The sequence below is a fragment of the Electrophorus electricus genome, chromosome 5, assembly GCF_013358815.1.
Source record: "Electrophorus electricus isolate fEleEle1 chromosome 5, fEleEle1.pri, whole genome shotgun sequence".
NCBI lineage: Eukaryota > Metazoa > Chordata > Actinopteri > Gymnotiformes > Gymnotidae > Electrophorus > Electrophorus electricus.
Genome location: NC_049539.1, coordinates 12,130,910 through 12,154,727, shown reverse-complemented (window position 1 = coordinate 12,154,727; position 23,818 = coordinate 12,130,910). Strand labels below are relative to the sequence as shown.

Below are 23,818 nucleotides of genomic sequence, written 5' to 3'. Positions count from 1 at the left end.
ATTTTTACATAGCAGCTTGCTGAAGATACCTGTCCAAACAGTCTGAAAATTACAGAAATAGAAAATGTTGTGGACAAGCAGGCTATTCGTCCATAGTTGGATGGTGTTTGGCCCTTGTTGGGGTCCTTCATGACCAGTACTGTTCTGCCTTAGCCAGCTGTTAGCCAACCTGGATGGGAGCTGGTATTTAGCAGCTGGTTCAGTAGATCTGCTAGTAAACCAGGCAGAGCTATTACTTTATTTAGCCAGCTTTACTGGGAAGTCTTTGCACTTTCAGTAAAGAAAATATTAAAATAATAATAATAATAATAATAATAATAATAAAATACTAGGATAAAATCTAATAATATTGAACATTGTCTTTAAGGCCTGTTGCTGTTGGCATCAGTGACAGGAAGGAACTGCAGTTGCATTCTGCTGCTCTGTGGTTCATACACAATGTTTAATTCTTTAAGAATGTTCATTATCCTTGCTGTGTCTTAACTTGCTTTTCTTGTTTTTGGTATGGATTATCGTTCAAATGAACAGTTTGGCAAAGTTCAAATTTTCACAAATTTCTCAGTTTTACTTCTATAGATAACCTTTATTCTACACTTCTCACCATATTATGTGGTTAAATTCTATACTACTGAAACATATTTGAAGTTGTTAATACAGCTGGTCCACTGGGTAACTTATCAAATATAATCTAGCCATAATGTGTATTAAATTGATTCATAATGAATATGGAAATAGAAGATTTTCTTTATGTAGTCAGAGCCAGAATATGTTCAGCCACTAATAGGCCCACCTCTGCCATTTTGTGGTGCATAGACATGAAATGGTATGACAAGTGTGCTCTACAGAACATTATCTTTTGTTGGAAAATTTTTGTTGGAAAATTTATTACATTTTTAAATATAGTAGATTATGGCATTTCTGCATTGTGCACATACAAACTGCTAAATCATATTTATACAAAATCAAAAGAACGCAAGCTTTATACAGTAAACCTGATGGATGTTCTTTGTACCATGCGCCTTCAAAATAACAAACATGCAGCATCTTAATCATGTAAGATGTATCGTGCCTTTCTGGATTATTGGCCCTTTTGAGGGGAAAAGGCTATGAAAAAGTATTTGCTGATTATCAGCTTGTTGAAATCCCCCTCAAAACACTCATTACACAACAGCATTGAGTCATATAATGCTCGGATTAGGTGGGACGAATGATGTTTGCTTTGGATCATTGTCCAACTTCATCAAACCATGACCCACTCTTAACGATCTACCACAGACAGCAGTTTTTTTTTTTTTAAACTCTAAATCTGCTGACATGATGGTGATAGAATGTGCATTTTAAAACAGTCCAACAGCGACCTCCAGTAAAGCCTTTCTCTTCAGTCTTGCTTTTCATGTGAAAATATAATACACAGAACATTAAGCCATTGTTGACTAACAGCGTATGGCCTGTGTGTTCTCACATTAAACCCAAGCTTATTTTTTTTTAACGATACAAATTAACATGCAAAGATTTCAGTGCCAGAGCAAGCCTACAAATGGGAGTGTAAAGAAAGAGAAGCTCAGAGACAGGAGAAAACAAATCCACATGAGGCTTTAAAAGTTAAAATCAACAGCTGGATTTGGGAAGATAGCAGAAAGCCATGGTAACAGAGAATGAGATTGATTTGAGCTGTTCTGTGCAATGTATCCGGCAAGAATTCACTCGTCATACACATACTAAATTTGTGTCACACAGCAAGAACCTCAGAGAGACCTTTTTAATATGTATTTATTGCTATTAAATTCCAAGGAAAAAGAAGAGTTCGCATAAAATCCAAACTCTCTTTTGAAATATATTTAACCTTTTCAATACATAACATTAACGTATCAAATGTAACAGTAAACATACAACTGAAGGTAGACCCTGTATCTTATGTCTGATACAGAACAATATTCTTTCAAACTGCAAGTTTAACAAGGTCAAGTGGCAGGTTCTTACGTTCTTACACACACACACACACACACACACACACACACACACACACACACACACACACACACACACACACACACACACACACACACACACACCAGTCTCAGTCTTCCGTGGAGTGTCCATTCATTCCATCACCAAAAAACAGTGTGTGTTTCCCAAGTCACTGGTGGAATTTCAGTGTTCCAAAGGTCACCTTTCTTCTCTGGTTTTAACAAGCAACAGAATTCTTCAGTAGTTATGAATTTGGTATAGGTGGATGTATGGTTGGGTACAGTGGTTGGGAGTGGAATAGGTGTGTGTGATGGTGGCATTGGGAATGGAATGCGAGGGTATGATGGTGGAGGCAGGGGTGGGACGTGGGGCCAATACTCCACTAAATGGAGTCATAAATTGTTTGCTGTACAATATACAAAGAAAGTGAGACACTCAGAGGAGCCTTAATTTGGGAGGCACACTGTACACTTCCCTCCTAACACTCTTGAGCTGATCCATTGCAGCTATCAGTATGGCTCATAATTAACATTTTGTTTTGCACAATGGTTAGTGTTCAGTGATTCACTTTCTCCCAGTACAAATATTCCAAACATGCAGGATTTCCAAACTTGGTTCTGCATCAGTGCAACAATTGGAGAACAGTTTTATTTCAAATGTTTAAAACTGCCGCACATGCAGACAGCCCAGATCATGGACCAATGTTTAGGACATGTGGGCTGAATGCCTGCGTAACCAAAAGAAACATAACTAAAACAAACACACTGCAATTTTTATGCATCACACAGAGGAAAAGAACCTTGCCACTGTCAGAACAGAAGGCTATGGCAAGGCATATTACCATAGGAGGATGGAGCCGTTTTGGCACCACCTAGTGGCAGCGTTATGCTATGGATTACCTACAGAGCAATACTGAATGTGTGGTAAAATGGTATAACAGGAGAGAGGAGCGTTACTCTTATATGTTATGAATTTATCTTCATATCAAGCCTTCAGGACTTCTTGTTGGTATAGTGCACATCACCATAAAGACAAAATTAAATTTGAAAGTAAATAGCAGCATTTACCTTAGACAAACATGATGCTTGAGTGCCTCAATATGCATTTCACATTATATCAACTGGAAAATGCTCTAAAAGGTTAGTTATTTAAATATTACCATTACTACAAAATTCCCTTCTATTGAGAAACTCAACTTATACATTCATAGAGGTGCAGCAGGCGAGGAGGGAAAAGGCTTGCTCAACTTTCCATTGCTGCACATTTAACAGTTTACAAAAGGACTCAACAACAACAACAACAACAACAACAACAACAACAACAACAATTTTCCAATTATTGTAAAACATGTAAGAAAATTTTGCTTGGATCCCTGGGATCTTAAATATAGGAATTATAGAAAATTTAGTTTCCAAACTGTCACTCAACAGTTTGACAGCTGGGGTAAAAGCTGGCTTTAATATGCAGAAACTAATCCTGACCCTAACCATTTACGATTGTAGTACCACCATTTATGATTGTGTAAAAGGTTTTCATGCTCCCAAACCTGCTACATCCTGTTGAGGGACAGCATTTTGCCAACACAGATACTGTTTTGGACTCTAAAATACATATGGCAGGAACTGATGCTGACCTGAGTAAAAACAAAAACATAGTCTTTGGGGAAAATCAGTAATCAAAAAAGTTAGTTTTAAAACCTCTACAATTAATTATTACCTTTGGGAGTTCTGAGTTTACATATGTGCAATTTTCTAATAGTGGAAAACTAAATTTTTAGCTTTTCTTTGACATCAACTCCAACAACCATAATATATCGAAATATATGCAAAAATCTATGTAAGCATAGTTTCAATTATACCACCATACAGCAATCGAAATATTCTTCTTTTGACTTCAGAGTGGCCCTACTTAGTCATTCCATTCTCACGTGACTAGAAATGGGTCACACTGAGAAAAAGCAGATATACTACCTGCAAACCCATTAAATCCTTAGAGCCGAACTGTGTCCATTTCTCCATAAAACTCAAATTCAAGAAAATAGCCAAGATCAGTAAGCATGACCTGCAGTCCTGTGCCAGTCCTCAGTTCACCAGAAGGCTCATGCATGTCTCTCTGCTTTGGTGAAGATGTCAGGCACAAATACTCCAGCCCGCCACAACCTTAAAGCATTTTAAAAAGCAGTTATGTGTATGTACAGTTAACAACCCCAAGACTTCAGCCAAGAGTGGAGTGACCGCCACTGGAGGAGAGAACCAGGATCAAGCGTTGAACCCTCAGTCAGGATTGTGATCTAATGCTTCAGGATGTGGGGCATATTTCAGCCAGAAGCCACCTGGAAGAGGAAAACAGAGAGTTGGAGCTATTTCACACAAAACAGAAACAGTGCTGACTTGAGATCAGTTCACCTCACACACATTAGATGAGCAGGACTGAAAGGACCAAAATATGTTGGACAGCTGACCATCATGCCTAGATGAGCTTGTTGGACATCTTTGTCTTCTTTATGAATCTTGCTTTGTGCATAAGTGGGAAGCATGTAATTGTTTAAGATGTCTTTGTACACTGTGGCATTAACATTATTCTATACTGTAACTAAGGGGCCCAAACCCCAAAAAACAGCCCGAGACCGTTATCCTCCCTCACCAAACGTTTACCTATTGAAATGCATCATGACAACAGTAATATTCTTTTATATCTGGAAAACCCAGATTTGTCCATTAGACTGCCATCAGATAATGAAAAGAGATTGATCACTCCAGAGGACACGTTTCCACTGCTCCAGGTTCCAGCAGGTACATGCTTTACACCACACCGGCCAAAGCTTGGCATTGTGCATAGTGGTCTTAGGCTAGTGTGCAGTTTGGCTATGGAAACCCATTTCATGAAGCTCCTGATGCACACTTCTGTGCATATTCTGTTCCCAGAGGAAGTCTGGAACTCTGTAGTATGTTATGCAATAGAGGATAGGTGATTTTTACTTATTATACACTTGGTTGCCCTGCTCTTTGAGTTTGCATGGTTAATAATGGGCATGTCTAAAACACAGGAACTCTATAATTACAAGGGCTGTCCACATACTTCTGGCCTTACAGTATGCATGTAGACTCAGGAGATGAGTTTAAGTTAATGGGCTCCCATTGGTCCACCAAACAGCAACAAAAAATGTGTAATTTTAAAAATGGATAAAACATGCATTTTGTTTTACGATATATAGAATAGGTATTATTAAATTAGATATTTTCAATTTGTTTAAGAATCCAACAAATGACACTAAAACAAAAGGAATCTTTGAACACACATTTGTCTTTCATTTAATTTCTATTCTGATTTTGTGGAAACTTTCCCTTACACTATAAAAATCACTTAACAGATATGTCAAGTAAGTTCCTAATAAAATAATTTCAGTTTAAAATAAAATCAGTTTAAAATCTGATATTAGAGAAGTTACCATTACAATTAAATATTTTGCTGAAGTGAACAAATGGCTGAAAAGAAGATGCTCAGCTTCTCTGCCAGCTGCAGCAGTTCTCAGCCCATCTTACCTTGCTGTGTAGCATCAATGGCTGGCTGTTTGCACTCCTGCGCATAGTGCCCACTGCCTCCACAGTTGTAGCAAGAAATGCTGCCATTTTTCTTATTGACTCCACCAGCGGTATCGCCAAGGGTGATGCTCGCTCCAGACACCATGGTGCTACTGTAAATGGGCTGGTAAAAGCGATTGAGGCCAGGCAGCTGTTGCATTCTGAATGTGGCTGCCTGTGAGCCCAGCATGTGTTCCTGGTGGGACTGGCTGTGTAGGTGGAGCAGAGGCCGGCCCGCAAACGCACTTGGGCAAGCTGGGTAGAATGGCAACTGGCTGGTGCTGTTGCTCTGGAGGGTCGGGCTGAGCTGGCTGACGTAGTTATTGCTGCACATTGAGGTGAACGGAAAGACGGGGGAGATGTTGAAGAGCTGCTGGGGAGCCATCTGGGTGGGGAAGTAGTAGCTGGGGGCGTGGCTACTGCCACAGCTGCCCCGACAGCCACAGGCATGGCATCCCACAGGCTGCTGTGCAGCGGTGAGTTGCTGCTGGGAGAGGCTGCTGCTGGTGGCGCTGCTGTTAATGTAGCAGCTGCCATCACTCTGAGCAGTGCTGTGTGTGAGAGCAGGTATGGGGCTGGGGGCAGGTCCTGGGGTGTGGGTGGGCACCACTGGAGATGGAGCCTGACCAGCAGAAGCTGTGCCCATGGAGCCTATAGCGCATATGGGGGGAATGCCAGTGGAAGGGATGGCCAGGCTGAGTGAGGGTGGCAGTGCGGAGGGCAGGGTCAGGGCCGGAGATTTGCTGTGAGAATCTGCTGGAGTGAGTGGGCTGTGGACCGGATCTGTGCTAGCATAGGCTGTAGGTAGCCCTGGAGGGTAAGCAGGGCCACACTGAACAACGCTAATGGCCCCTACCGGGGCTTGGTGAGTGCCCAGCACCCCACTCTCTGCACCAGACTGCCCCCCTGTGACCTTAAATCGTGGCAGGAGAGGCTGCAGAGCAGGACTGCCAGCCGGCTGTAGCCCTAGAACCGGGGAGCTAAAAGGCTGGACAGCAGAAGGGACATCAGATGAGCATTTTTCTCCATCATCTATAGCCACCGACTGCGTGGGCATGATGGGATGTGGCATCCTCAAGTCTGGGCCCAGCTTTGCATTTGGCACCTGGGGGGGGCCCCCAGTAATTAAGGTCTCAGTGTGCGTGTGGAACGTGCATGGCATGGGGTGGCCAAAGTGCAGCAGACCCGGCAGAGCAGGACCCCGCAGAGTGGCCTTGTGAGGCCCAGACTGCTCCACAGCAACGAAGGGGTGATGCGTATCCACGCACCCTCCTCTGACTGGGCAGACAAGGACAGAGCCTGCAACAGACTTTCTGGAGTCATCTGATTGGCTGTCTGTGTCTAAGGGAGGAAAACGAAGGAAGAGCAAGTTTAATTTGGGAAGTTGAGTAACACAGACCGTGTTAGATTTTAGAAGCAGATTCCACTCCAGTGCTGGGACCCACTGCCCTGCACAGGGTAGCCTCCCCCAAAACACACAAAGCAGCTGATCAGATCATTATCAAGCCCTTCCTGAGCTGGAGCTGGCATTTTGGAGCAGGGGAAACCGTGCAGGGCAGCGGCCCTCAGGATTAGACTCGAAACCCTTATTTTACACTACAGATCAGATTTACCTTTGCCTTTCTCGTCGTCACTCTCCAGGCTCTCTCTGCCATCGTGCTGGGGGCTGGAGGGGGAACTGTAGCTCTCTGACGACGTCTCGCCATATATGTTGTGGCAGGAGGTAGTATCTGAGCACACACCTGCAAAGAAAATGGACAAGAAAAATGTTTACATGTAAAAGGGATAGAATTTCTGACAAATGTGAAAATCAAACTATATGTCCTATAATTTTATTATGCTTCAATATATTTTTAAGGCTGAGAGAAGGATAAATCTGCAAGCTAAACTGCAAAAATAGGTATATTCTACATTTGCAATGTCAATATTCTGGTCCCAGTAGATTCTATTTTTTCGTCTTGTTATTAAACAATTAAAAGCATGACATTTAAAATTAAAGCATGACACTGATTTTGCAGTTGCGTCAGAAATAAAAAAAGAATGCTTTCACCTGGTCATTTAATATAATGGTAAAGATAAAATGTACTGTGTACAAATTGTTTACAGTTGTAAACTTCTTCTCATAATTTAATTGCAGTGGATTAAAGTATCCTTTTTGTTAAAGAATTTATACAAGAAAAAACTGCATGTTTTGCTTTTTTTTTCTACACTAAAGAAATAAAAATTGAATCGTGAATCCAGTAATGTGAATTGTATCGAATTGTGAGTCGGAGTGCATCGTTACACTCCTACGAATCAATAGTCCCCTAAAACTGAGGATGGCTAGGATGGGGAGACATCTTAATGGTATGCTGAGACACTGCAAACACAAAATCCTATACCATTAGGCATAAATGAACAGTATTTAAAAAAACAACAGCTAAGAATGGAAATCAAAATCAAATCAAAAGGAAAAGATAATCCCTATTTTTATAACTGTGTAACTTGGTTATAACTCAGGTTTTTATAACCAAATGTTTACCTTTCCCTTTAGAGTGGCCCAGTATTGATGGGGGTGACATTACCCCATTGGCAAAGTAAGCTCCTCTTCCGACTCCCCTCTCTCCCTTCTCACTGTTTTAGAAAAAGGAAGGAGGTGGATGCATCCAACATGTCCATAATATTTTTCACTGTGTTCACTGTGTACTTTATTTAAATTGGTCTGCATCAAAGCAAAAATTGGTCTGCGCTTTAGTTCTAATCCACTGATGTTTCATGATTTACAAATGCTGTGTCAATGTGCTGGTCTGACACTCTGAATGTACCATTTCAATGCTTTAACTGCCCTGTACTGATGTTCTGCTTGGTGTGAATATTGACCATTAATTACATATAATAAGTATGTAGTACTTTACTGAAGGGCACTGTTTAGAAGGCTACATGACACCTACAAAAGTCCATAATATTTTATGTGTGTGTGTGTGTATATACACACACACACACACACACACACACACACACACACATATATATACACACACACACACACATATACACACACACACACACACATATATATATATATATATACACACACACACACACACATATATATATATATATATATATATATACACATATATACACACACACACACACACACACACACATACATACATATATATACATATATACATTTATATATAAATTTTGTTAACTTTGATGTCAAGTTATTGTAAGAAAAAAACCCAACACGTACAACAAAATATGGGAGACTTTTATAGCTCCTTTACCCTTGATAAAATTAGACTAAATTTCCCTTGATAAATGAACGGCCTCATTTAAAGTAGATTCATCTGTGGCGGGGGAGAACAGATGGGTGAAATGTGTCAGTGTGTAGAATAAATTACTTTTGTATGATATGGTGCCATGAAAAATAATTGTGCATTTTTTCCTCCCCAGTCCCCATCAAACATTTATTGCTGTTTCCATTCTTCTTCTTCTTCTTATGCAGTAGTATTGGTAGTATTATACTTTATTAGCAGGGGGAAAGGGGAAAAAAAATATACAAAGAGTGCATTGCTTTTTAGGTTTTATGTATATATAAAACTTTAGTGTAAAAATAAAATGTAAAAAAAAAAGTGAATACACTCAAGGTTGACAGATAAAAAATGTCATGTCTTGATCGTATTTAATTCATCTAAAATTCAGTCTCAGTAACACATGCATAACCTTAGTTTCAAACATCATTTTCAGTTCTCTCACTGATGAAGAGCTCAAAAATAATGAAAAAACAAAAAAAAAGTTATTTTCACTAAAAATAAAAATGAAAACAGGCATTTCTGACAAGATCATTTGCCTGGACTTACCTGTTAGAAAAGGCTGTTCTGGCTTTTGGCTTGGAATTTGAACTCTCTTCTTCTCGGCCTGAGAGCTGTTGTAAAAAAAAAGGTTCAACGTAATACCCCGTGTTAGTTTCTCTTCAGACCCTTGTGCTTACCTGCTTAATGCTTGATTGCACGGGTGTGTACTAGTTTGTACCAGTAAGTACTACTTTGTACAGATGTGCTTTAGGTATATAGTATAAATTAGAACACGTCCATATTCTCAAACACACAAGTACAACATAAATGTGTGGGCATCTACTCACAGTGTTCTGGCTACAGGTGGGTTTCGGCACGCAGCCCTTTCTCCCCCACTCGCCCAGGCTGTTGTTCGATGAGATGGGAGCTGGTCTCAGGGTTTCCACACTGCTGGCGTCCCAAGAGCAAAAATACTGGTTACTTACTCATACAGCAAAATGACAGCAGTTTAAGTGTTTTATACAAACAACAGCTGAAAGATACAAGCTGCAGTTTTCCCCTATGGTTTTCCCAGTCATTACCTGATTGATATGAACTGCAAGGTTATATCCATGAATTAATATATCAATATATAAATGTTCATATCTACAGATGAATTGTAGTAGGGGAAACTTCAGCAATGGCTGCAGAAAGTATTTTATTAATTGACCTATTAAATAATCTAAAATATTGTGGTGTCCTGTTACTAAGAAAACAGAGTGTAACCAATTTTTGGTTAAATATAAGAACTAATGTACAAGTATTTTGGCAACAGTGTATTAGGTGTAAAAGCAGTGCATTAAACCATTTTTGGTTCCAACACATTAGTATTATCTAGAGACTACTTGCACTTTAAGTTAATTAAATCATCATGAGCTAGCAGCTTATACCAAATAGCAGTTATATAATGTTGATGAGTAACCACAACACAATGACGTATGCATAGGTGCATTTAAAAAAGAAATATTTTACCTTTTTGAATTATGATCAGACATGAACCTTTTCATGATATTCTGTTATTTTCATTGCTTAGTGACATCACTATTTTCCCTTTTTTTTTAAAAACTTTTGATCAGTGTGACTTTTAGTTCACGAAAATCAGAAATTCAATATCTTAAATTATTATAATGTTTAATTTGATTAAATTACTATTGATGAAAAGGCTGGCTCTTTACAGAGTGCTGTTTTAAAACATATTAATAGAAAGTTGACTAAAAGGGGAAAATGTGGTAGAAAAAGGTGCATGAACAACAGGGATGACCGCAGCCTTGAGAGGATTGTCAAGAAAAGTCGATTCAAGAACTTGGGAGCCAGTCACAAGGAGTGGACTGAGGCTGGTGAATCTGTGCATCACCATGCACAGATGTCTCCAGGAAAGGGGCTACAACTGCCACATTCCTAATATCGAGCTACTCCTGAACCACAGACATGTCAGAAGTATCTTACTTTGGGCTAAGGAGAAAAATAACTGAATTGTTGCTAAGTGGTGCACAGTCCTCTTTTCAGATGAAAGTAAATTTTGCATTTCATCTGGAAATCTAGGTCCTAGAGTCTGGATGGAGAGGCACAGAATCCACTGTATCTGAAGTCCTGTGTAAAGTTTTCGCCGTCTGTGATGGTTTGGGGTGCTATGTCATCTGCTGGTGTTGGTCCACTGTGTTTGATCAAGTTCAAATTCAACACAGCCATCTAACAGGAGATTTTAAAGCACTTTTCATACTTCCATTTGCTGACAAGCTTTATCACGATGCCGATTTCCTTGCAGAGCAGGACTTAGCACTTGCTACAATGCCAAAAGTACTACCAAATGGTTTGCTGACTATATTATTGTGCTTGACTGGCCAGCCAACTCTCCAGACCAGAACCCTATAGAGAATCTTTAAAGTATTGTCAAGAGGAAGATGAGAAACACCCAATACACTTTCAAAGTAGCCTGGGCTTCTCAACAGTGCCACAAGCTGATTGCCTCCATGCAATTTATATATGAACATACTTAACAGAAGTTGAACATTTCTGTATTGTACATACTTTTCTGTTTAATTCTGTTTATTCTAATAATTTGAGATACTGGATTTCTGATTTTCATGCTATAAGCCATACTGATCAAAAGTAAAACAAATAAAAAGGTCTTGAAATGTCACTTTATGTGTAATGAATACAAAATATGACACTACCCTTTTGAATTAAATTAGGAACAGAAATTAACTTTTTCACGATATTCTAACTTTTTGTGGTGCACATGTATATTTGATTACACCATTTCTTGTGAATGTGTTTTTTGGTGTTAAGAAAACTTGTCAGTCATTCTCTTAACGTACCCACTAAACAGAAAGTAGGGATGACCCTAACCCCAACTTACCCATTAACAGAACTTAAAAAAAAAAAAGAATAGAAAAGCCCTCCAAAAAACTACAAATAGCAGAAACAAGCATATGCTAAATTAAAACAGCAAGTTAGGACAGTCCCTTTTAGATGAACAAAGCATTACTTCTTGAAAATAAGCATCTAACCTGGTGACATTCAAATGCAGAAACACTATTCAACTTTTGAGTTCATAATGTCAGTAATGTTGACTCAAGTTTCAAAATAAACTACTACATCGAGCATACTACAAACTACATTTAGTATATAGTGAATACTGGTCCAAAGGCAAGCCATACTACAGGGTCACATGAACGTATGAAGGTTTTCGCTCGCTTGTGAAAGATTTTCTGTAACTGTTGCATGACAGAATGCAGTACACAATGAACATATCTCAGGTTCATATTGGAATATTTGGCTGGAGTAGTACGTCATCCAGGTATCTTTCAAGTACTGAAAAAATTAGTTTTGGGCGTATACTGTATACGGCATGCTGCTGTGGGGCCCAATCAGTATGCAATTAGTATGTAGTGGCATCTTTTAAACACAGCCCTAGTCTGTGCTAAATAAACCACATAGGAATCACAGCCACAATCTTAGTCCTTGTATGCTTTGAATCATCATTCCCCCTTCTGTCACTCTGGTAAAGTTTAATCAACATCTGACTGTCCAACTGTCTAAGACCTCAAAAGGATTTTACTTTCTACAAAGTTCACTTCCAACTGGACATACATATCCATATTTGTCAGGTTTGAAGGGAATAAGTAAATGCTATATTTGTGTGGTTAGATGAGAATAAGTCAATGCTATATTTGTGTGTCTAAATGAACACCCACTTAAGACTGGGGCTTCTGCTGCCAGGTTTCTTACGATGTCCCTGGACAAATGGTTTCATATCTGCAATAAAAAAAACATTTATACACAATCACGAAACACTCATTTTTTCTGTACATGCATTCTCTCATTAAATAAACACTCAATTAAGCATTCTCTCATTAAATAAACATTCAGTTAAGCATTTGATTAAATATTTGCATAGTCAGCAATAAAGGGTCCTTAATGGGCAAGCAGTCACACTTTATATTCTGGGTTTTTCATAAATGCAGTGTGTGAAGCAGAACTAAATAAAAAGATTTAAGGTGAAAAATGTTAAATTTTATTTTAATTTGCATGCACACATGCGCGCGCGCACACACAAACACACACACGTCATAATGGTCCTCAGGAATGTTTATAGATAATTTATTCTTTCAGCATGTTCTAAACCACCCACACTGATGGGCAGATAATAGAAAACTCAAATATGCAAGTATATACAGGCCCTGTTAGGGCCCAGATCCTAAAGAGTGCTTTCCCAGCCGTTCATGAACAAGCACAATTAAACTTTTACTGTGATTTCAGTTCATGCTCACTAGAGTTAATACCTCAGCTGTTCACAGATGATCTTTAACTGCTCTACAATGGCAGTGTGTTTTGGGAATAGATACAGTATTGTTGACATCTTCATTCTACTGGTTTTCATTGCATTTACTGCAAGACTAAAATGCCATGATAGACCTTTATGGAATAGACATGTCAGAACAGTAATAGTCCATTAAGGTGGTGTCTCAGGCCTCAGTTCTGTTTTGCCTTCTTTTGCTAAAGATTGTTAGAACAATTGGACCAGGTGAAATACAAACATGAAGACACTAAACTAGATATTAAAAATTACTGCAGACTGACAAACAAACACTCACCTTCCTCTGGACTTGATGGCTCAGAGCAGTCCTCTTTGTGGGGCTGACCTGAGGAGACGTGGTTACCTGAAAACAAAATACAAAAATCACAAAAGCAAACATTAAACATTTTGCTTGTAGTGCATACATATAGAATGAAAATAGTTGAGAGTTTCTCAACCACCTTGGTAAACTGCACAAAACGATAAACATTTCTTGCTGCTAGGGCTCTGTCCTGTCAATAGTAAATTGTTACTGCAGTACTGGCCACTGAAATACTGATATATGGCAAAGGGTTGCATTTATGAGGCTGTAAATGAGCACCTTAACACACAACTAATTTTGTTATTGGTATACTGTAAGTATCAGGAACATGAACTGCTCTCAATTACTATTGCTATTGATTTATTCTGATGACTCAAGAGACTCAAAAATAATTAGTATTAAAATAATGCTTTCAACATGGTGTGTAACCATGTTGCATTATGGTACACCAATGAGGTTATAATATACAGCATGGGATATCAGCAACTTGATATGTAGTAACATAATCCCAAGATCATATCTTGTCCATATTGTGCAAGTTTATGGCAGCAAATTGCCAATTTTGCACAAACACATACATCTGACACTATAAAAATAACCACACCCTAACAGGACAGCATAATAGATAGAGGATTAAATATGATCCAGTTTTGTCATCTGCTCGGTTCCAACTAGAAAACCCACCCTCAATCAACAATGGGTCTTCCGCTCTATGATGGTGAATTAGTTCACAGATCGTTCATTGATTACTGATTGATGGCTGAATTTAGGCAGATCTTAAATTGGGGAGGTATGTTTGAGAACATAAGTTGTCCAGTGATGCTGGCAGGCTTGATACCATTATATAAAGATGTATGATTGCGGGACATGCAGAAATTCAGAGGCTGGAAGGTTTCATATTTTCAAGGCCTAAGGTTCTGGTTACATCTCAATCATCTGACCCAGAAATATTACTAAAAACTAATTAATAACAGTCGGTGAGGCAGGCCCAATAGATTACATATAAACCAGAAGCAAAGATGCAGGTCAGCACTACTGACAAAGTGGCATGGCAGCCAAAAAATCTGTTTCCTTTGATTATCAATTAGCTAAATCGAGATTGTGCTCTCGAGGGCCAACAGAAGTTATTCCAACTCTTTCAGTATCATGACCAACCCTAAACTTGGGGGGTGGGGGGAAATCATTCTCAAGCAAAGGTTTGTATTTCATCAAAAAGTGAGGATGTTCAGTAACTCACAGTATAGGCTGGGGAATGGTGAGACACCACAGTGGAAGAAGATGCACACCTTCCGTTTCTGACGGAAAGCATGTGGTGCTGACAGGAACTTCTCTCTGACAGACAGAAAAAGATGTCAACCAGTCTTTGTATTCTACTCAGGAGGAAGGAGTTTCATCTACAAAGGAGGCTGGTCAAACCACCATTTTATTTCGCTTTAGTGGAAGGATAATATACTAGAGGTTGACGGATTATCTGCCCAACCGATAATCTGAGCCAATATTCATAAATTTTCTGCCGATCCTAATTACTGAGCTACTTTCCTTTCTGATAAATGTTTTTTTTTAAGTTTATATAAAAAAAACAACAAACAAACAAAAACCCACACCTTTTTGTACCACCCAGTTATTGGACTGCTTGAAATGTGGCTGACATCAAGTACAACACACAAACACTTCTCTAGTCTGTCTCTGTCCCACCCCATACCTTTGTTTTTGTTCTGATGCACACTACACTCTAGCCAAATAAACTGACCAATATTTATCATGTCTAAACCTCAAAGCAATTTATCTTTTATAATGTTCTAATATTAAACATGCTGATTATAAAAGTTGTGATTAAGAGTTGCATTCTTGTAAAATTTCACACTACAAGTATCAAATTTATGGTAAATGAATACTGGCTTCAAATATCGGTTATGAGGGGTGGGGAGGGGAAAGCCACATTGGTTGCCCCTATAAATGTACACAATGTCATTTCAGTCATTTCTAATGACAGTTTTACTGCACTTACTTCAGTATTCTCTCCACTTCTCTCCAGTGATGATTCTGGCCCTGACTGAGTAGTTGTAAAATACCCCTCTCAAATGAGTCTGTGGAGGCCTCCTTTGGAAGCTGAAAGAATAAGAAGCACAATTATAACACAAATTGCTTCCAACACCACCACCGCCATCATATTAAACAAGATGATGTTTGCCATCCCTTTGTCACGATCTTACGGTGCTTTTGTACTACTTAAGAGTACGTACATTTTACATTTCAGATAGCAGTCAAAATTTAGCTTGCCTTTTTAAACAAACTGCATTCAACCAAAAACCAAATAAAAGAGCCATTTATTTTTATCTTGTCTGGAGAGGTTAGAGAAACAAACTGTGATGCTGACATAAGGTAACCAGTGAGCTCCTGAAATGTTTGTATATTAAATGTTGTTTAGAAGTTGCTACATATAATACTATGTGTGTATGGAGATTTGACACATTAGAAATGCAGGACATCTACAAAAGATTAAAATAATGTACAGTCATAGGTTGAAATTAAGTCCCTAAAATTTGACTGATAACACCGAATACCTTCAGCAGGAAGTTTTCCAGTTCAAGATGTGTTTTTGTGACAGAGCTTGTTGACAAGTCAGACCATTTCACCTAAAAGTAACCATATATATTATTATATTAGCACAAGGGCTATGCTAACAGCATTTTCAGGTAGTAATCTGTCACAGAACGTTTTATTACATAACTAATATCAATATCATTAAGTTTATAATGTGTAAATCTTAAACATAACAGCACAATCTATTATAGTGTCAACTGTAATCCAGATTAATCTGATGATTTATAGCCACTAAATACTTTTGCAAGGCACTTTATCTACCTTTTTTGGACCTCCAGATTCAATACTATAATAATAGATATTTGTAAATTCAATGTATATTCTACAATCATCTTTCAAAGGATTGTGATCTCCAAGCACTGTGATTTAATATTTATTATTTAAGAGTGAAAAATGAACAATGGACAGAAAATTGCAAAAATTTAAAATGTTTGCAAAATCTATGCATCAGTAACAATTTCAAGTTCATATTAAATGCCCAACCCTGTTCTACATTTTAAATATTGCCACTCATTACCTAGGATGTTCATACAATGTTCTATAGTCCAGTGCAGCAATCTACATTTGAATTTTATGTTATCTTATGTTATATATCTGATTTATATTCATGCAAATACAATCCTGTACCTCAAAATTGTATTCCCGTTCAGTCTTGCCCCATGAGATCCCCTTCAACACAATCTTCTCAATGTGGACTGCTGAAATGTTAAAAAGGACCAATAATCTTTCCAAATCACTGAACATTAAAACATTTACTTAAAGCCTTAAAACAGGATGTTACGAACATATACTTTTTTAATGTCTAACCATGACAGTGTTCAGTGCGTCAAAAATAAATGGCTGTATACTCAGCCCACGAATGAGCCTTACTGTCTCTCTCGGCTTTTTTGTTGTGATGGGCAGGGGTGAGGTGTGTTGTCTCATTCACACAAACCTCTGTGCTAGGGATCTCTGGCTTCTGGGGCCTGTTCTGAAGTAATAAAAGATAAGAAAAGTTAATGCATGCTTTTAACATATCTGGATTTTGGACTCTATTACCAAATATAAAACATAGACAGAATATCCATTTGTGTTTTAAAGTTTAACTGGTTCCATTCACAAAAATGGCTCTTTCAGAATCAGAACAGATTTTTTGACTGAAAACAACTCAATTTTATTTATTTGTTTTACTGAACTAAAAAAACAAAAGGTGAGAGCTGCTCATCTGTAGCCACTTTCTGAGGAGACAAAAAAAAGTGCAGACAAAAGTAGACTACAATTAAAAATAACACACACACACACACACACACACACACACACACACACACACACACACACACACACACACACACACACAGGTTGGGATATGGCCAGCTGCTTGAGAATATCCAGTGGATTCACAAAGTATTCTGACTTGTTTACTTGCTGCACAGTATGTTATGAACTTTATTTTGAATGTATACAATTGTCTTTGTTTTCTCCATAAATCTATACATAAATCACACAAAATACTAAAGCGAAAACGTTTTGCAAATTTATTAAAAATAATAAACTGAAACCTCTTCTTCACATAAGTATTCAGTTCCTTTATTCTGTGATTTTTTTTTTCCAGAAATCTCTTTGGCAGCACACCTCTTTGCACACCTGGATTTGGGCAGATTATTCCATTCTTCATGGCAGATTCTCACAAGCATCTGTGCCATCTTCAGGTCTCTCCACAGATGTCTGATGGGGTTTAAGTGACTTTGACTGGGCTACTCATGGTCATTCAGAGACTAGCCTATAAGCTTTGGATCACTATCATGTTGAAGGGTGAACCGTTACCCCAGCAAGCATTTGCATGTGCTTTAGAGGAGATTTTTAAGCATGTTCCTGTATTTGGCTGCATTTATTCATGCCTCAAATGTTACCAGTCTCCCTATCCCACCCCCATGATGCAGCCACCACCATGGTTCGCCATAGGGACATAACCTAGTGTTAGCTAGGTTATGTGCAGTGCCTATTTTTTGACAGACATAGTGCTTGGTGTGCTGTCAAATATGCTCTTCCATAAAATAAATCACTGAAGTACTACACAGCAATTGATTTGATCCTGTAACATTCAAGTCTAAGTACTGTATATAGCCTGAGGAACTATATTCTGGATAAAGCAATCAAATCACACATGCTAATTTCACTCAGATGGGCAACACACAAGCCAGCTGCTTCAAGCAGCAAAAAGGCAGTGACCTAGCTAGCATGACTATTCCAAAAACAAAAGGTCATCTCTCACTTCTGTGACTAGTGTGAGCATAGTTTTCATACATTGCTAATGAAATCACCCTGACCTCTATACAAAGATCTGAAAGGTTAAGAAAAGCTTTAGATGATTGGTGAAGTGTTCAGAAACTGTTGAGAATTTAACTGATTTTGCATCTAGGATAAGGCAGTTAATTGTCTTGCCACATGAACTCATGATGCTCCATAGGTTCCATCACAAAAGCTCCATCTAGCATGTAGACTACCTAAGTCATTAAATCTCATGTGGGATAATTTTAAACATTAAAATATTGTAGTTTAAAATAATGTGTGGATTTCTTAACCTCAAATTACAAATGTTCTTCTCATTATTTATTTTCCTTACACAGAACTCAACTTCCACCACTCCTTCAAATTCATCCAGGCTACCATTACATCTGTGGGCAGACCAACAAAATAGGGCAAAGACACCAAAGAACCCAGGCCTAACAGAGCTGTAGCTGCATATATTTGCCTGGACTAAGTGCCTATAGCTGAGATAACTGGATTCAGATATCTGATACAGCAGTTACACAGAAAGTATGATAGGCTTGGTAGAAATTACTTTGTGTATATAAAAATACTAAAATGACATGAAAACAAAAGTCGCATCTCATTCTCAACACTGCCACATACCTAGATCAAAGATTTCAAGAGTTATGTGTCCATGGAAAAAAGTGTGAAGGATGAGCTACTAGTATTATAACAGAAAAAGAAAAAAGGGGATCAGCAGGCAGTTCTACAAAAACAGCGATGCATCTGAAAAAAATAAACTCCTACGGAAAAGCACAGCGGTGAGTTCAAAGTCAAATCTATTTCAGTTCAAGATGTACAGCCAGATGATGGAGATTTGTTCTGCTTAAGACCCACTTGCCTGGTGGGGAAATCATGCCACAAGCCTGTCCATCCTTTTTTGCTAAAGCATATCTGTGCATTCCTGCCTCTAGCTGTGCATCATACCAAGTGTTCAGCACCTCTGTCAGTAATCTGCAGGAGAATGAGAATGACAGAAGAGCACCTAGACACACCTTAAACAGAAGAAACCACCTAATGTGTAATTTCAAAATAAGTGATCATATCTGAAGCATTTAGTTTATAGTCATTTTACTTGCATTTTTCAAATAAGTCTTCATTTAAAAATCAAAATTAAACTTCTGCAATCTGATTACTCTGTGTTCAATCTAAAAACATTTTAATGTTCAGACAATGGAAAGACTATGTGGGGTTTTTTGGCCAACATATGGGTCTGGTATTGAGAAGCATGATACTACACTTGGTATCAGTAGTTCATTCCATTCAAGGCTTGAATAAATGAATTAACTGTATATGTATTTATCTTTTACTTTAAGCCTATATGTTTATTTATTAACCAAGACAGTATGTGCTATATGATAACCTGGTAAGCATAACTGAGCAGGCTATATAAACGACCTTTAAGAAATGTGATATGGTGTCAGTAATATTTTCTTAATTAAATATACATCTCATTTTTTTCTTAATGTATAAAACAAGTATAAAACACTGTTTTCTATGCAGGCTGAGGAGCTTGTTTGTCCATGGGTAGCCCAGCATTGGCATACAGCCAGCAGGGTGCTGAGTTTATTGAGTGGACCAATATCTGCTTTGTACAAGGTCATGTTTACAGTAGGAAGTAAATCAAGCCTGTGCGTTTGAAATTTTTACTTGGGAAAGTAAAATCGTATTTCATCTGGGGACGCATTTTATTGAAAGTGTAAACAAAATCCCAGCAAACTATATCCAGAGATGATCCAGACATGAAACACATGTTAATGCAAGATGTAAACAGGCCACTTGACACATCTCAAAGATAATTAAACAGATGCACTACAATTTGTATTGCCACAGCAAAGGGTATGAATACTTTTGTGAATGAGAGATTTCAAATCTTGATTTTTAATTGTTTTTTTAATCTCTTTAAAAACATTTTATTTTAGCCATTCCTTCCAGATTGTTTCCAGCCTTTGGGTGTTGGATTTTGGGTGGAGTACTCATTGCATTGTTAGGAGATTTTGGTCTTGATGTCAGCAGCTTGCAGCTCTTTCCTTGGCTTGTTTATTGTGCCTACTGGGTATTTGACGACTGGCAGCGCATATGCTTTTATGGCTTTGATCTAATTATTCCCATTGAACTGCCTCTTGAGGACCTGCCTTACCCCATGTAAGTACTTGGATGTTTATGTCCTCATTTCTGCCTCATGTTAGTTCCCATTTGATTAAAGAATCCCCGGGTATTTGTAGTTGTCCTCCAGGTGTGTTATATGGCCTTGCAGTACTTCAATCTCCCCTGTTTACTAAATACTCTGGCATTTTTAGATTTTTGGGTTCTAACATTTCTGCGGGGGGATTGCTATATTTAACAGTGGAATTTCCCTGTATACATCCATTTCAAGCTGTGATAAGAGGCTTTGTTTGATGATGTTTGATCACTGAGTAATTAGTGGGTTGCTTGTAAATGTTGAGGGAGGCCTTCTTTATCCATAGTTCCCTCTTGCACTTGATATAGCCTTTTTTTTGGCTTCTTGTTGCAGTAGTAACAGCAAGGCTATTAGATGTAACCACAAAAAATAAGTTATTGGCTGCATTTAAAAAAGCCATAAAAATATTCTATGCCATATTATATGGGTTTTAAGAGTAGGAAATGCTCTCTAAATCTAGACTTGATTTAGCTGGCAAAATGTAAAGTTACTTTGAGATCTTTCTCCATGCAACTCTGTACTGTATTTTAAAAAATTCCATAATCTAGACCTACTTGATTCAACTTTGTTTAATTAATAACAATTTTAACGTTTTAAATTATTTATCCATAAGGAATTCATAAGAAAACAGGGAAACATTTAAAAAAATCTAGCTACATATTAACAGTCAGTTACCAGATATCAGATACTGTTCCTAATATTTCTAGTACCAATGAATTAATGTCTATTACACTCATCACTGTTTACTGGATTGACTCAGAGCTCATTCTTATATACCATCTAGAAAAAAATACCTCAATTTCTTCAATGTCTCCCTTGCATATAATGTCTATGCACTGCCACCCATAGCCTTGAGTACCATCTCCTCTTAAGATATCACTCAAGCCCTCTCAGAATTTGTCTGACACTGATCCTGTCCTTATTGTTTAAAAAAAAAAATTAAACAAGTATTATTCTCCAAATATATATTAATAATTCAACTGTCAAACAGACAAAAACAGTGGACCACTGGGAACATAAGTGCCATATTATAGCTATAGATTATATTGTTATTTCAACAGGTTATGTCTACTTTAAAACAAACAAAGAAACATACAAAGAAATCGGAACAATTTCAAGAGCTCCCTCATCATAAAAAAAATTAAATATAAGAATCGTACAGGTTACTATAATTTTATTGTAAACTAGTCTGTATGGTGAATCTACAGACTACTTCCCACAATTCCCTTTTTGTTTACAACTAGCAGACAGTCTATTGAATTATTTAGCTGGTATATCCATTTCAAGTTTCCTAAAATACTAGCTTAGCTAACATGGCAGCCAATGGCAAGTAATGAGCTTACTTAAATCTTTAAACAATAGCTGACTTGTCTAGCTTGAAGGTTGGCTCATTAACGAAACAGTCTTTACAAGTTACTTTAGTGGCTACCTTAATGTAGTCGTCTGGCTCCAAAAAGTCTCTGGTGTAACTATCATGTTTTGACTACGACTAACGCGCTTACTTACAGGTAAAGTAACTCGGGAGAACTGAGTCTTACTGACACCAACTAACCGTTAGCTAGCTAATGCTAACTTGGGTAGGCCCTTATGTTACGTCAACAAGGCTGGCAAGCCAAGTTAGCATTAGCTAACTATTTAGCTAGCCAGTCGGATAGATAGCCATCAAGCTAAAGGTAACGGTAAGGCTGGGGAAACACCAGTTGTTAAAACGGACAAACATTTGTGCATCAGTCAGAAACGAATCCTGACGTTACATAAATTACATAGCGAGTTATATCACTAGCTATATAACCTTGTAATATGCGACTAACTAGTTAGTTAGCTAGTAACAACTATTATGCATGCAATTAGAACAGGGTTATTATGCATGCAAGCCGACTCTTGCTGGTTGGCTAGGAAGGAAGGAAGGAAGCAATTTAGCTAGCCAGCCAGCATAGCTTGCTAATTTCAGACAAGCCATTCCAGTGTGAATCTTCTACAACCTTCAAAAATATAATCACCTGGGGATGGATGTTTGGGGTGTAATGACGCTTGGTCTGTCGCTCCTCATTTATATTTTCGAGTTTAATTCGTAGTATGTCTCTCTGGTGGAAAAGAAAGGCCGGGTGAAGTGTTGCCATAGTGAAAAGGACCGTCAACTGCTCAAATAACCCGGAGCGTGATTCAGTCAAAGGTTCGAGACCACGGTTGTGCGTCCCATCTCCGTCCCCAGACAGTGAACGAAATGAATCCACATGGTTCAGTATCCGAAATAGTATCCCAGCACATTCCCTGTTATCAGAGCCCAGGAGGGACAGACAAACTAGTAGCTTAGATCTCGTCACTGGGTCGCTTACATCCGTCAAAAGACCCATCTCACTAGGAGAATTCGCTCGTATTTCAAAGTCTCTAAGAACGTGGAAATCTTTCCGTGCGAGGTCCTCGAGACAGGAACCCAAGAAGCGAAGTTCTAAGGGTTGGCACATATGAAGCAATCCGTATATGAATTCAATACGGTAAGCGGGCTTCAGATGTAAACCAAACCATTCATAAACAGTCTCTTTACTCAGAGAGTGAGATCCAAGCCCCTTAAAGGCCGATTCCGAACGGCGCTCCGGTTGTTCCTTCTCGCCCTCGGCCGTACCGTCTCCCTCCTTTTTTATGAGTAACTGCATTTTTGACATTATCAACTCTACAATAATAACAGTGATGAGAAAATTAAGGCTGCATTATTTAATAAATCAGGTCGTCGTTAAATGACAGTATTCGCAAAATATAAACGTTATATGATGGTTAAACAGATGCTCTGGAATTATTAAAATGACACTCGCCTGTACAGCTCTACATCTCGTCTACATTAGCCACCCAGCGCCTCTCTGCTTTGCCTTCTTTTAAAAAAAAGTGCTATCAATCATTAACAAACTCCTCCCCTATCGCAAGCCCCTCCCTCGTCCCAGAGTCGCGCTGGGTCCTAAGAATCGAAACTTAACTCACAGAGCATTTATAAGAAAAGAAAGCTTCAAGCTAACGATGAGTAATGAAATTAAATAAGTAAATAGACAATATCATAAAAATAGCTTAGAAACTAATGTACATTGTAGGCTCTGTATAAACAATACACTTAGACATCAATTTCTTAGTTAATACAAGCAGTTATTAAACAAAATGATTATTTTGACCAAAAAATGTGCCAGAGAGGAATGGTCCAAAACTGGGTAAGTAAGTGTGTGTGTGTGTGTGTGTGTGTGTGTGTGTGTGTGTGTGTGTGTGTGT

General features: G+C 38.2%; 1 protein-coding gene across 2 annotated transcripts; it reads right to left on the bottom strand.

The window, feature by feature from the left end:
• Positions 1 to 1,753: 1,753 nt before the first annotated feature.
• LOC113571948 (zinc finger CCHC domain-containing protein 2-like) lies at positions 1,754 to 23,746 on the bottom strand. Of its 2 annotated transcripts, none has more exons than XM_035526555.1 (14): positions 22,567 to 23,746; positions 16,966 to 17,065; positions 16,723 to 16,793; positions 16,056 to 16,127; positions 15,500 to 15,600; positions 14,729 to 14,823; positions 13,468 to 13,533; positions 12,568 to 12,628; positions 9,679 to 9,781; positions 9,398 to 9,462; positions 8,071 to 8,162; positions 7,163 to 7,291; positions 5,511 to 6,890; positions 1,754 to 4,300 (listed from the first exon to the last, which is right to left on the bottom strand). In XM_035526555.1, the coding sequence occupies exons 1-14, from the start codon at positions 23,227 to 23,229 to the stop codon at positions 4,242 to 4,244; spliced, it is 3,057 nt and encodes a 1,018-aa protein (XP_035382448.1). In that variant the 5' UTR covers positions 23,230 to 23,746; the 3' UTR covers positions 1,754 to 4,241. The 2 variants fall into 2 exon arrangements, with proteins under 2 accessions (XP_035382448.1, XP_026856982.2); XM_027001181.2 differs by having other exon boundaries at positions 9,679 to 9,778.
• Positions 23,747 to 23,818: the final 72 nt, after the last annotated feature.

Coding starts and splice junctions, on each gene's coding strand:
- LOC113571948 (XM_035526555.1), bottom strand. CDS start 23,229: ATGTCAAAAATGCAGTTACTCATAAAAAAGGAGGGAGACGGTACGGCC. Junction 15,601..16,055: donor TGGAAAACTTCCTGCTGAAG/GTATTCGGTGTT, acceptor TTATTCTTTCAG/CTTCCAAAGGAGGCCTCCAC. Junction 9,463..9,678: donor CCACCTGTAGCCAGAACACT/GTGAGTAGATGC, acceptor TTTTTACAACAG/CTCTCAGGCCGAGAAGAAGA.